We start from the raw sequence: 14,205 nt of genomic DNA, 5'->3' as shown, positions 1-14,205 counted from the left end.
TACCGACTACTAAGCGCCTTAGCTGAACCTGGCATTGCTTTCTACGTACATTGCCAAGCGGCTAACTTTCATCTACATTATCTGACGTCTCTTGGTATTCTCTTGTGAACCCGACGGTATTTAAGGCCTAGATAGCCTTTCATTTTCAAGCCCATCGTGGGTCTTCCCAGCCAGGTCGGGAACTTTTACCTGGATCTGACGGTGAGATAACAGTTCCGGTCTAGAAAGCTGAGGATAACGGCCGAGAGAATTCGTCGCGCTGACCACGCATATCTTACAATCAAACCCGCCTGGTAGCCATGATTGTTAAGGCGTCAAGTCTCTATGGTCTCTCGTTGGTAGAAACATATTTCACCAGTAGAAATGCTGGTTGACATATTCCGCGTCAGAAACCAGGATTCAATTCCAAACCTCTCCTTTACCCCCTATAAGGCGGGGGGGGGGGGGCAATTAGGATAACACACACGGTATCCCCTGCCTGACGTATGAGGCGACTAAAAGTGCACCCAGGGAGCGTGGGTTGGCGACCACGGGGTCCTTAGCTGAGTCCTGGTAATGCTTCGCCTTACTTGTGCCAGGATCCTCACTTTCATCTACCGTATCCGATCTTTCTAGGTCAATTCTTGTTCTTTTCCGACGCGGACGGTATTAGAGCATTCGAGACCTAGGGAGTCTTTCATTTTCACGTCCTACGTGGCCCTTGTACTTCCTTAGCCGATACCTTCATTTTTCGAAGTTTCGGACCCCTTCCCTTTTTCCCCTCAGATTAGTGTCAATCGAGGATAGTTGCCTAGATGTACTTCCTCTTAAAACAGCAAATACCACCACCACCACCAAACCTTTACGCAGTGTTCATATGAAGTGATGGTATTTGACGCTGTTGATGGTGATTCGTCCGTCGGATGGAGACGTTAAGCCTTGAGCAGGTGCCTTGGTGTTATTGGACATGAATAGACTATGTGCCTATACCGGGTTTCATCCTATTCCTACATCATCATTATTAACATAATTATCATCATCCTATCCCGCCTGGACGCGCAGGTCATCCATAGGCGTCAAATAGAAAGGCCTGTACCAGGCGAGTGAAAGATATCCTCGAACACTCCCGGCATTAAAAGTCATAGAAATAAATCCCATGGGACAACAGCTCCTTGTCCTATCAAGCAATCGCTGCTCAGCCTGAAGGCCTGCAGGTTACGATGTGTCGCGTGGTCGTCATGATGAACCCTCTTGGCCATTATTCTTTGCTTTCTAGACCAGGGTTGCTAATTCGCTGTCAGATAGCTCCTAATTGTAGTCATCTAGGTTGAGTGGGTTATTGGAAATGGAAGTTCCAAAACATCTTATCTGGTTGCTAAAGAATCTATATGAGTCTAACACAGCAGTTGTCAGGATAAATGGCAACACTGAAATCTTCAAGACACAAAAGGGCGTTCGCCAAGGCTGTATATTGTCACCCCAGCTTTTAAATATTTATGGTGAGTACATCATGAGAACTGCATTGGCTGGATGGACTGGTGGATTTCCTATTGGTGGCAGAAAGATATCAAATCTCCGATATGCAGGTGACACTGTATTGCTTGCCATGGATGAGGCAGAAATGACAGACCTTTTAGACCGTGTCAGAACTGAGAGCATCAGTTTGAGTTTGCAGATTAGGGTTGCCAGATGTACGGTTTTGCCCGGAACAATACGGTTTTTTCTCATTTTGTTCCGCGTACGGTGCACTATTTAAACCGTACGCCCAATGTTCCGTTTTTTTTAAATATCATGGTTTAGACAATAGTATAGTATCAAAAAAGTGCGCGGTTATGGTCAAAATATTCTGTATTCTGACCTGACCAATGATCAGCCATCACAGTTGAGAACAGCGCTTCTGGCAGTGTTCTAGCGGTACTAGCGGGCATGCAGTCTCCTCCATTATATATATCAGTGGTTTAATTGGTCTAGAAAAACTGAAGAACATTTTGATGGTACTTACGTTTGTCTAAAGTAAATCTCCATCGAATGCATATACTGAAAGAGTATTTTCAGTAATGGCAATAAAATGGAGAGATGACAGAAACAGATGCTCAGGCAGATACAATAAAAATGAACTTCTTGTGTACTTCAACTATGATGACAATTGTAAGGAATTTCTCAAGAAACTTTTGTTGAATAAGAAACTGTTACAAATTGCTTCTTCAAACGACAAGTACTTGTGAAATGTTAATTTCAATGTAAAGACTAACGCACTATTAGTTTTTAATAAGTTAAGTACCTATATATTTCATGCTGACGCTGTTATATTATTAACGGTATTTACTTGTTAATATATCCCTGGTATTTTCTCTTAATTATCGCTATGGTGTCTTAATTTAGCGCTATATGGCAAGGAAATTGAAGTGTTCCTTATTTGCCATCTGGAATCGAGCGACTGTTCCTTATTTGCCATCCGGAAATCTGGCAACCCTATTGCAGATCAACATGCAAAAGACAAAAATTATGGTAGTTGATAGGCCTGGCAAGCTGAACGAACTCAGTGCCTTCAACGAAATGGAAATGGTTTCAGAAATGTTGCACCTGGGTGCCATGATAACTAGCAACAACAGCTGTGAAATAGAGATCAGGAGAAGGATTGCCATGGACAAGAATATCATGTCTCAGTTATCTCATATTCGGAAGGATCGCTCCATTTCTATAAAGCTAAATATGAGACTAGTACAGACACTGGTATTCTTTATCTTCCTCTATGGCGCTGAAAGGTGGACTTTACGAGCTTCAGATTTGAATAAGATCAACTCATTCGAGATGTGGTGCTGGAGAAGAATGCTTAGCATTCCTTGGACAGCATTTCGAACCAACGAATCCATCCTCAAGGAGCTGAACATCAGTACTAGGTTATCGGCAAAATGTCAACAGAGGATTCTCCAATTCTTTGGTCATATCATGCGTCGTGGAGAAGGAAGCCTTGAAAAACACATAATCTTGGGAAACGTGCCTGGAAAGAGGGAGCGTGTTTTGAAGAATATGAGTAGTTATCGTTATTAGCTGCGAATAAGTACATTTAGAGGCGTTTGTTCGCATTGCCTTGTGTCCATATTTTTGTTTCATTCTTTCGCCGTGGGCTTCCTTTCTCTCTTTGATCCTATACGGTGGAAAGATGGCATAAAACATGCAACAAAGACATCGTTGATTCAATCTGCCCGTATAGCAGAAGACCGTGGAGGATGGAAATGGGTAAAAAGAAATATCTTCAGAAATCACGATCCTCAGGATTGAGAGACCGATATAGACAGACAGGTTGAGTAGACCTCGATACGGCCTCAGATTAAGGTAAAAATGCCGAACTGGTCGAGAATTGAACCCGGGGCCTCCTGGCAAGAGACAGGCATCTACACTAAAGACCATAGCCTACGCTAAATAAAAGAAACTTCGTAATCTGAAATCCTTTCAGCTAAGCAGTAGTCTCTGGTACGCCAAGGCCCATTGCCATCTCGGGAGAGGGGTGACACATTTATATTGCAAAGGTATAAAACCCACAGACATAACTGTATTTCAGTACTATGTATTCTTGCTACCAAATGGTCTGTGAGAAATGATATTTTTCACTTTCAAAAAGATCCCTGTTGACCGATGATGAGCTGTATAAGAAGAGGGTTATTTCCTATGACACAGTAGTGTGAACAGGTCCAGATACTGTACTGTATATCTGCATCTTAACGAGGTACAGGTGTTTTCTCAGCTGTTCATCACAGATTAATCTCTTCTGTTCCAGATCCCGGTGATGGAGTGAATAGGTTACAAGAGTCCACGGTCACATCCTCGTGTTTTGAAGAATATGACTAGTTGTCGTTATTAGCTGCGAATAAGTACATTTAGAGGCGTTTGTTCGCATTGCCTTGTGTCCATATTTTTGTTTCATTCTTTTGCCGTGGGCTTCCTTTCTCTCTTTGATCCAAGTTGTTCCGGTCGTTATTTTCGGTTCGTCCTCTTAGTCAACTTGCCATTTGTATGTTTTGGAACGTAAGATCTCCCTGCTTTGGATGCCCTCTTGTATGATTCCTGTCAATTTAAGTTCAGTTTTCATTTCATCGGCCGGCCCCGTGGTGTAGGGGTAGCGTGCCTGCCTCTTAACCGGAGGCCCCGGGTTCAATTCCCGGCCAGGACAGGGATTTTTACCTGGACCTGAGGGCTGGTTCGAGGTCAACTCAGCCTACGTGACTAGAATTGAGGAGCTATCTGACAGTGAGATAGCGGCCCCGGTCTCGAAAGCCAAGAATAATGGCCGAGAAGATTCGTCGTGCTGACCACACGACACATCGCAATCTGCAGGCCTTCGGGCTGAGCAACGGTCGCTTGGTAGGCCAAGGCCCTTCAAGGGCTGTAGTGCCATGGGGTTTGGTTTGGTTTCATTTCATCGACCACTTTCGTAGTGTCCTGTTTTCATAGAATTCGATTAATTGTTTTGTGAGTCTGTGAAGGCTCATTCTTTTGATGTGCCCATCAAATTTTAATTTGCGTTTTCTAATGTTGCTGTCAATGTCTGTGTATTGATTATTAATACTAATGTTATTGGTTTTGTCACATTCACTACTTTTGACGGTTTTCGGAGATGCCGAGGTTTGTCTCTCAGGAGTTCTTTTACGTGCCAATAATCTACCGACACGAGGCTGACGTACTTGAGCACCTTCAAATACTACCGGACTGAGCCAGGATCGAACCTGTCAACTTGGGATCAGAAAGCTAGCGCCTCAATCGTCTGAGCCACTCAGCCCAGCCTGTGTGTGTTGAATGATTTCCTGTTTGTTTCTGAGTCTGTATTGATGTCTACATTATGTTCACACGGAGACACTCTGGTTTAATGACTGCCTTAGTTGCATCTGTGTAGAAAAGTTTTTGTGATATCTGAAGCCATCACTTTTCGGTTTCGACTGTTAGACTCTTCAGTCTGCCGAAAGTAATTTCGAATAAATGTATAAACTACCTGAAAAAGAAAACATATGGTAACAGAATTATACATTAAGAGAAGAAGAAACAACTTAATTAAAACAGAATGACATATTTCGTTCTTCCGATCTTTCCGTCCCCTCACAAGGCCCCTGTTCAAAATAGCAGGTGAGGAGCCTAGGAGAGGTACTTATCCTCCTTCCCAGTTTTATCACCAACCCAAAGTCTCACGCTCCAGGACACTTGGATTAATCACATAAATGGGATTGAAAATAAAGGGTAAAGATCTCTGCACATGGTTATGAGGGCATTTACGGTTGTAGTAAGAATGCAAAGGAGAGGGCATATAAGTCTCTGGTAAGACCCCAAATAGAGTATGGTTCCAGTGTATGGGACCCTCACCAGGCATTACTTGATTCAGAAACTGGAAAAAATCCAAAGAAAAACACCTCGATTTGTTCTGGGTGATTTCCGACATAAGAATAGCGTTACAAAAATGTTGCAAATTTTGGGCTGAGAAGGCTTGGGAGAAAGGAGACGAGCTGCTCAGCTAAGTGTATGTTCCGAGATGTCAGTGGAGAGATGGCGTGGAATGACATCAGTAGGCAAATAAGTTTGACTGGTGTCTTTAAAAGTAGGAAAAATCACGATGTGAAGATAAGGCTGGAATTCAAGAGGACAAGTTGGGGCAAATATTCGTTTATAGGAACGGGAGTTAGGAATTGGAATATATTACCAAGGGAGATGTTCGGTAAATTTCCAATTTCTTTGCAATCATTTAAGAAAAGTCTAGGAAAACAACAGATAGGGAATCTTCCACCTGGGCGACTGCCCTAAATGCAGATCAGTAGTGATTGATTGATTGATTGATTGATTGATTGATTGATTGATTGATTGATTGATTGATTGATTGATTGATTGATTGATTGATTGATTGATTGATTGATTGATTAAATAATAATGAAGGTCAGATGGGTTTAGAATGGATCACAAAGTGAAATATAGACTTCGGGCTCTAGGTGGCAAAATTTCACTAGAAGAAGTAAGTGATAGATTGTTAGGACACATTCTGAGTCGACGAGTAGGCCTCCTTGTTCAGTTAGTTTTTGAGGAAGGTAGAAGTGGAAGAACAGCAGGGACAGGGGAAGGCCTGAACATGATATGATAGATGTAGGGTGTGTCGTAGTTAAGTACAAATGAAAATGTTAGCGCAGGGTAGGCTGATGACCCAAACAACAAGTGTAGGAAATACCAGTCAAGTAATGTTTATGTGTTCATTTATGACTTCCTAATATTGATAACAAAGATATTCAACTACAAAATTGTTTCATTTTTACAAGGTTCCAGCAATTGATAATCGCTCTATGTTGTGACTTGCTCTAATCTCTCAATGGGAGGAGTGTAGTTCACCTTACCCTCCAATAAATTGACTGTGAAGAAAGAAAAAAATGAAGGTATAGAAGACTTCTGAAATCAAGGTTTCTTCAAATTATAACTAACTGCTTTATATAACAACCATTTATATGGTCATACGAAGTAAATAAGCACGTCATCGCTTCAAGAAAAAATAAAGAAAATGCCTTCTCCAATGCCTGAGTTGTACGTCTGTGACGTGGAAGTAAACTTCATTCCATTTATCGATATCTGCTGAACAAGACACTTTACGGAAGTACAAGGTTTGAGATCTTGAGAATAATTTAAAGACATTTTCTTACATGCAAAATATATTTTGTTGAAAACACCTAATGATGTATACATCACAAAGAAGAGTAAACACTCTTTCAAAACATTACTCGTTAAGCTGAACTAGTTGGCGTACTTACCCCGCTGTGAGGCTGTTCGGCCACATCTGGGACCTGCGGACAGAAAGAACTCGTCAATGGTACGTTCAGTATTGTGAAGAATGTATCTTATGTCTAGGGGATAGCAAGTAGAAGAGTAACTGTTCACACTTCCTTGTGTTTACCATTATAGCAATGGTGCAGCGTTGAGGCCCCACTGCGAGGGTTGGCGCCACGATCGCAATTGCACTGCCACGCTTCAGTTTCATCGGAAGTTATGTCGGGCTCCGTGGTTAAACGGCTAACGTGCTGGCCTTTGGTCACAGGAGTTCTGGGTTCGATTCCCGAAAGGGTCGGGAATTTTAACCATGATTGGTTAATTTTGCTGGCACGGGAGCTGGGTGTATTTGTCGTCTTCATCATTTTCATCATCACGACGCGCAGGTCGCCTACGGGTGTCAAATCAAAAGACCTGCACCTGGCGAAGCGAACATGTCCTCGAACACTCCCAGTACTAAAAGCCATTCGCCATTTCATTTCATTTCATTTCATTTCATTGGTATTTATGAAGTGTTCATGAGTTCTTGTAGGACGATTTAGGGGGGAGGGGGTAGGAAGTAACTTTCAGTTATAACGGAGACTCGGTTAAATCCGCAGAATTAGGCAAAACTGGAAGTAAGACACATTTTGAGAATTATTATCAAAATATTATTTTCACACTGGAACAACTGAACAACTGTTACTTATGCTGTATTTAGCTTTTTTGCTAGTGGTTTAACGTCGCATAGGCGACGGAAGGACGGGAAAGTGTTAGGATTAAAAGGAAGTGGCTGTGGCCTTAACTGAGGTGCAGTCCTAGCAAAAGCCTGGTGTGAAAATGTGAAACCTCGGAAAACTACCTTCAGGGCTGCCTACGGTGGAATTGGAAACCACCTTCTATCGAATGCAAGTTTGGCCAAATCACTGGGTTATTTAGTTAGTATAGTAAAACAATAACTTCTTCTTCTTTTCCTACAGCTGTTTCCCACACCTGTGGTGTCGCGGGTGCGAACTGCGTCGCATATGTGGATTCGGGTCATTTTTATGGCCGGGTGCCCTTCCTGACGCCAACCCTAAATGGAGGGATGTAAGCACTATTTTGTGTTTCTGTGGTGGCTGGTAGTGTGGTATGTTGTTTGAATATGATGAGGAGAGTGTTGGGACGGACACATAGACCCAGCCCCAGAGCCAGAAGAATCAATCAGAAGCTATTAAAATCCCCAACCCGACCGGGAATCGAACGCGGGACCCCCTTAACCGAAGGCCAGTACGCTGACCATTCAGCCAACGAATCGGGCATTAAAACAATAACTTAATTTATACTTCGGCTAAATCCGCTGAAGTCCGGAAACTCAATGCTTCAGAGTGCTGTAAGCCATACATTACTTTAAAGTCCGGTTCCGTAGCTAAATGGTTAACACGCTGGCGTTTGGCCCAAAGGGTCCAGAGTTCGATTCCCGGCCGAGACGGAGATTTTAAATTTCATTAGTTAATTTTATGACTCTGGGGGCATGGGTGCTTGTGCCGTCGTTACCAAAATTCATCTTAGGTAGGGTGGCATCCACACAGTAGTGCAGGTCGCCTATACGGCGTCAATTCGACCTCTCAGGAGATCACGCGCCATTATTATTATTATTATTATTATTATTATTATTATTATTATTATTATTATTATTATTATTGTATTAGTATGCAGTGCTGTAGCAATATTAAGGGGACAAAAACAAGTAATGTCAAATTTCTCTGTAAATTTGTAAATATAAATTAAAATATGTAAATTATAAAAGTTGTGTAAAATATAATTTCTCCTCTTTTTTCTCCACGTTTACGTTATGACTGATAATAACGGAGATATTCACAATTACCTACTGCATTTTTCACAGACTTTCAACACATATATTCGGAAATATTAATTCTAAGTTATCTAAAGGATGTACATAGCAACAATAACATTATATTCAATGTGTATGTGCGAACATGTTTAAATAATAATGCTATGATTGTACGTCCCATTGACTACTTTTACGGTTTTTTGAAGACGCGTGACTTATAGTAATATTCACGAATTGTTCAGTCATCATAATAAATAAATAAATAAATAAATAAATAAATAAATAAATAAATAAATAAATAAATAAATAAATGAGCCGCGCTGAGTGGCTCAGATGGTTGGGGCGCTGGCCTTCCGACCCCAACTTGGCAGGTTCGATCCTGGCTCAGTTCAGTGGTAGGCCTATTTAAAGGTGCTCTAATACGCCAGCCTCATGTCGGTAGATTTATTGGCACGTAGTCCGGCTCCATGGCTAAAAGGTTAGCGTGCTGGTCTTTGGTCCCAGGGTTCCCGGGTTCGATGCCCGGCAGGGTCGGGAATTTTAACCATAAATGGTTAATTCTTCTCGCATGGGGACTGGGTGTATGTGTCGTCTTCATCGTCATTTCATCTTCATCACGACGCACAGGTCTTGTCCTCGGACATACGCCATTTCATTTATTGGCACGTAAAAAACTGCGGGACTAAATTCCGTCACCTCGGCGTCTTCGAAAACCGTAAAAAGGTAGTAAGTGGGACGTAAAGCAAATAACATTATTAAATAATAAGTAAATAATAAGCCGAAAAACTGCATGTTCGTTATCCCTTATTGGTCAGGAAGTTAATGAAGAAGACTACCGAAATGAGAAGAAACATGAAGGTACGGTCACTTGAAGAATAGGGAGGAAAACGAATCATAAGAGAGGGGTTGGAAGTCTTGACCTCGAATGCTTTAATATCACTGATCGAGAAAAAGAATGTCATGGCCTACAAACCGGCCCCATGGTTTAGGGGTAGCGTGTCTGTCTTTTACCCCGAGGCCCCAGAATCAATTCCCAGTCGGGCCGGGAATTTTCATCGTGACTGGTTACTTCTTGTAGCTCCGGGGCTGAGAGTTTGTGTCAGCGTCAGGAAGGGTATCCGGCCGTAAAACTAGGCTAAACCCATGCACAGTGCTGACCCCTGGTCATTGGGAAAAGACACACAAAAAAAGATTAAACTCGTAATGCGTTAGTGCATTACGTTGAAGTATTTATGGCAAATTGATTCTGTTTTGAACTCGTTTTCTTCTCGTTTGTTCAGTATACCTTGTCTAGGGCTGCCTATAGTTTGAGGAAGCACCAAGCGAGTTGTGAGACGTGTAGCTGTACGTTAGAGGTTGGATTTGAACCTCATCATCCACAGTCCTGAATATGATTTTTCATTGTTTCTCATTTTCACACCAGGCAAATGTTGAGGCTCTATCTTAATTAAGGCCTCTGCCACTTTCTTCTGAGTCCTTGCGCTTTTCTATCCCATTGTCACAAAATGTCTGGATGTGTTGCGTTAAATGCAAAAAAAAAAAAAAAAAAAATTGAGAAGGCTGAAATTACACCATTTATTTTCTGTAAGGGACGTGACACTACAGTTATTTCTTCCTTCTTATTTTTCTACGTGCTCTCCCCAGTCTTCTGTATCAATATGGAGAATAATCTTCGATTATGCCTTTGCTGGCAGCATGTAGTGTTTACAGTGCACTATGTCTTCTGGTATGGGCTAGAGTAAATTTGTTACTTTCATTGACCTGTCTCAGTCTCATCCTTGGCTTTGACAATATGAAAGTGACCGAGGTATGAGCGATTCTAGTAACACCGTTCCTTATGCAGCCAGTCCCTGTTATGAATGGTGTGAAAATATCGCCCATAGGGTCGGTTGGTGCATGCATTTCAGTGGGCTTGGCAGACTGATATGTAATAGCAACTTCTGACTCGGCTACCTCACTCCTCATTTCCCTAGTATGCCTCTTCAGTGACACCTAGGCTATCTATAACAGCTGTTGGTGGAGCTGTAGAGGATCAAACCAGCCTTTGGGCTGAATACCCAACATACATACATTCTTCGATTTTCAACAATACAGTATAGTTCTCCAATGCTTTTTATGCCCGTACAGTCTTGAACATTCTTAAGACACGTTCGCCTCCTGCTTACGCCACTGCATGCTTCAATTTTGCCTTTCAGAATTAGTTGTAAAATTTTGTATATTATTCATCATCATCACGTAACACATGTCCTAGATAGGAAGTTTTCCTGCATTTGTAGCGGTTAGCAGTTCTCTTCTAGAATTTGAACTCTATAGCACCTGTTCATTAGTGGCATGTTCAACTCATGAAACTCTGAGCATTCTACGATGGAGATATTGTTCTATATCAGGGGTTCTCAGCACGCTGTTTCGCCTTGTGAAATATTGCGGCACATTTGGCTAACTTTGGAAGGACTTCAAATGCTAGGGGCAGTCTCCATACATCATGAACACTAGCAGAAAGCATATAAAATAACTGAAACGCTCGAGAAACATGTCGGTCACTCATGCCTTATCTATACTACTTCAGTTTTCAACAACGTACCTGTGCGAACAGGGATTTTCGACTCTTACAAAATTGAAATAAGAAGCGGAAGATATTTATTTCTGTAGATTAAGAATTACAGGTAAGCCTCTGTGGCTCAGGCGGCACTGGGCCGGCATCTCAGCTTTGGGTTCCGTGGTTCAAATCCCAGAGGAATGCGACAGGCTTCGGCAGCCGGCACAATTCCTATCCTCGCCGCTAGATGGAGGCTTCATTCATTCCATTCCTGACCCGGTCAAATGACTGGAAATAGGCTGTGGATTTTCAAGAATTACGGGTGTGTTTGCCTGCAATTCGTGCCCGTGTTGAACAATTATGCGAAAGTAAACAACACCACATTTCCCATTGGTTACACCAAACATGCTTAATTTTTGAGTTTCTACATCTTTCCAGTTCTCTGAGGTTAATAATTAACATTACTAATTAACATCGTCAACCTTTGCCACAGCCTTCTGATGCGAGTACATGTTTTCATAATTCGTACATTATCATTTCCACTTTCCTGTACTAGTCTGTTTGTTTATTTACTAATTTAAACCAGGAAAGCGTCAAACTATTAATGTACGTTGATGATATGGTCTTAACATCAACGTCAGAGAAGGAACTCCAGGAATCATTCAACCAAATAGCAGGCTGGATAAATAAAAATGAACTCAAACTGAATGTAGAAAAAACAGTTTCCATGACGTTTAGAAGAGGCGGGCCTCATGGAATCTTCTATTATGAAGACCAAGAACTTAAGTCCGTAAAGCATTTTAAATTCTTTGGTGTAATTTTTCAAACCCAAGGTAATGTTTTCACCCTCCATCTCATGGACCGTCTAAATGCATCTATGAAAGCAATATATGACATCTGAGAAACTTGTCTTTAGAAACGGCCATAAAACTCTTTCATCTAAAAATCAGCCCTATAGCAACATATAGCTTGGAAAACATTTGGGAACATTTGAGTATGAAACAGTTAGATAAAATCGAGAAGTTGAAGGCAATCTACTTGAAACGGGCTCTGTGCCTCTCCAAATATTCTCCTTCTCGGCTCGTGTATGAGCTATCCAGAGAGGGATTTTATGTTGAAGAGCTAAGGTTACAGTTGTTACTTCCAGCAACAACACCCTATATACATCTGCTTCGAGACCTACGATCGAAGAAGGCTGACATCTGGGAAGATTTCTACTCTACCGATGCCATGCTAAATCGCGAGTGGGTTCAAGGTGGATATGAACTGCGACACCTGCTGACAAGGTTCTCCGTTCATGGGTTCCATTATAAACTGTGTAATATAAAGCGTTATCATGAACCAGGTTTGAACTGTGTATGTTTAAGATGTGGTGCACACTGTACTAGGTACCATGTTTTAAATTGTAAACAGCGATCAGAATCACTGGTGAAATTTTGCAACGAAGATTAATGTTTTATATAGTAATTCTTTGCACATTGTGCGCGTTAAATAAATTATTTACTAATATTTATTTGTTTAATTTGTTTCATGGATCGATTTTTTTCCAATGAATGGAAAAAAGAGCGATAGGCCTAAACATTTATTACATGTAAAGTGGATGATAACAAACGTAATGTAACATTTTTCTCAAAATTCTATGGTAGGGTGAAGAAAGCCGAAGTAACCTAAGATGTGGTGTTTGAGTGACAAGTGCCTGGGGGCAGATCCTATCTCGAGCGATACTCAACAAGTAAGGAGGAACACTGGCCACAAGTGGTTGCGGGCCCTTGATCCCGAACAATGGCCACGAGAAGAGGTTTTGACTCTCGACCAGGACAATACCGTTCATTGCTAGAGGCTCTCGAGTGCACGTCACCGCTTCTCTGAGAGCCACACATGTGTACTGTATTAGACATAAAACTAGGAAGAATGAGGTTTAAGGCTGAATCTGCAATGATTCATCTCAGACAGGTTGGCGATGGACCACGCAACCTTTAACAGACAGGGGATCTTTCATTAGATTGATTGTTGGTTTACAGTTGCCTTGTGTAGCCTTGACGCGATGGGGAAAACAACGGGGTTAAGATTCTTAATTTTATCGACAACAAGCAGATGTTACCGTGCTTCGCTACGGGATTCTCAGAAAGACTGACTTGTGGTTTTCGTAACTAAAGTTAACATAGGTCATTACAAAAGTGTCAGTAGGAATGTAGCGATTAAAAGCAATGTTATCATATAAAATACTCGATCAAATGAAAAAACGCGCATTTTCTCACTTTTAACGAACAGTACTACGGTGCCGATCTAACAGTCCAAAGTTCCAGAGCTGGAATGACCAGGCCGCAGACAGCCCTGAACACTCCTCTGTCATTATTCCGTGAAACATGTACACTGCTCATTCCAATCAGTGCCTCAGAGTAGCGATTGAATAGCTGGATTACTATGATGAACCAGTGTGTTACGTACCAGTAGTATCAGGAAATTTATGAACCAGAGGGATGGCATGCTAAAGAAAAAGTTGTCTAACTCCCCAGCTACTTTCCACCAATATTCAGGCAGGCTATTACACTTTGTACGACCGGGCAAGTTGGCCGTGTGGTTAGGGGCACGCAGCTGTGAACATGCATCCGGGAGATAGTGGATTCGACCCCACTTTCGGCAGCCCGGAAGATGGCATTCCGTGCTTTCCCATTTTCACACCAGGCAAATGCTGGAGTTGTACCTTAATTAAGGCCAAGGCCGCTTCCTTCACACCTCTACCCCTTTCCTATTCCATCGTCGCCATAAGACCTAGACCTATCTTTGTCGGTGCGACGTAAAATAATGTTTAAAGAAATATTCAGTACGCAGCAGTAATCCTATCTATTAGAGGTGAGTGGCAACAGAAGACACAAAGCACATCACAACAAACAGTGGTCAATGTAATGTTACTTCACATTTAGTTTTCTTTCGACTCTATGATATTAGGGTATCTTATAAAATTATTTATAGCGTGCACTGTAGTTCCTTATTCTCCGACTTTACATGCCGATTTTCATTAAATTCTGTTTACCCATTTTCTCGTGACTTGGCGCTGATATGGACTTACTAACAAAAATCCAAATTC

The 14,205-nt window shown here is 41.7% G+C and overlaps 1 protein-coding gene across 1 annotated transcript in view; it reads right to left on the bottom strand.

Moving 5' to 3' along the window:
- Window positions 1–14,205, bottom strand: part of LOC136876978 (homeobox protein OTX2-like) — a 257,983-nt gene that overhangs the window by 154,457 nt on the left and 89,321 nt on the right. The window contains exon 2 of the mRNA XM_067150752.2: window positions 6,753–6,785. Within this exon, the coding sequence (XP_067006853.2) occupies window positions 6,753–6,778 (26 nt within the window). The 5' untranslated portion in view covers window positions 6,779–6,785. The remainder of the gene's footprint in view (window positions 1–6,752; window positions 6,786–14,205) is intronic.

Source organism: Anabrus simplex, chromosome 7 (assembly GCF_040414725.1).
Source record: "Anabrus simplex isolate iqAnaSimp1 chromosome 7, ASM4041472v1, whole genome shotgun sequence".
NCBI classification, from domain to species: Eukaryota; Metazoa; Arthropoda; class Insecta; order Orthoptera; family Tettigoniidae; genus Anabrus; species Anabrus simplex.
Note: the sequence above shows the minus strand (reverse complement) of the source record. Positions and strands in the feature narration are given on the sequence as shown.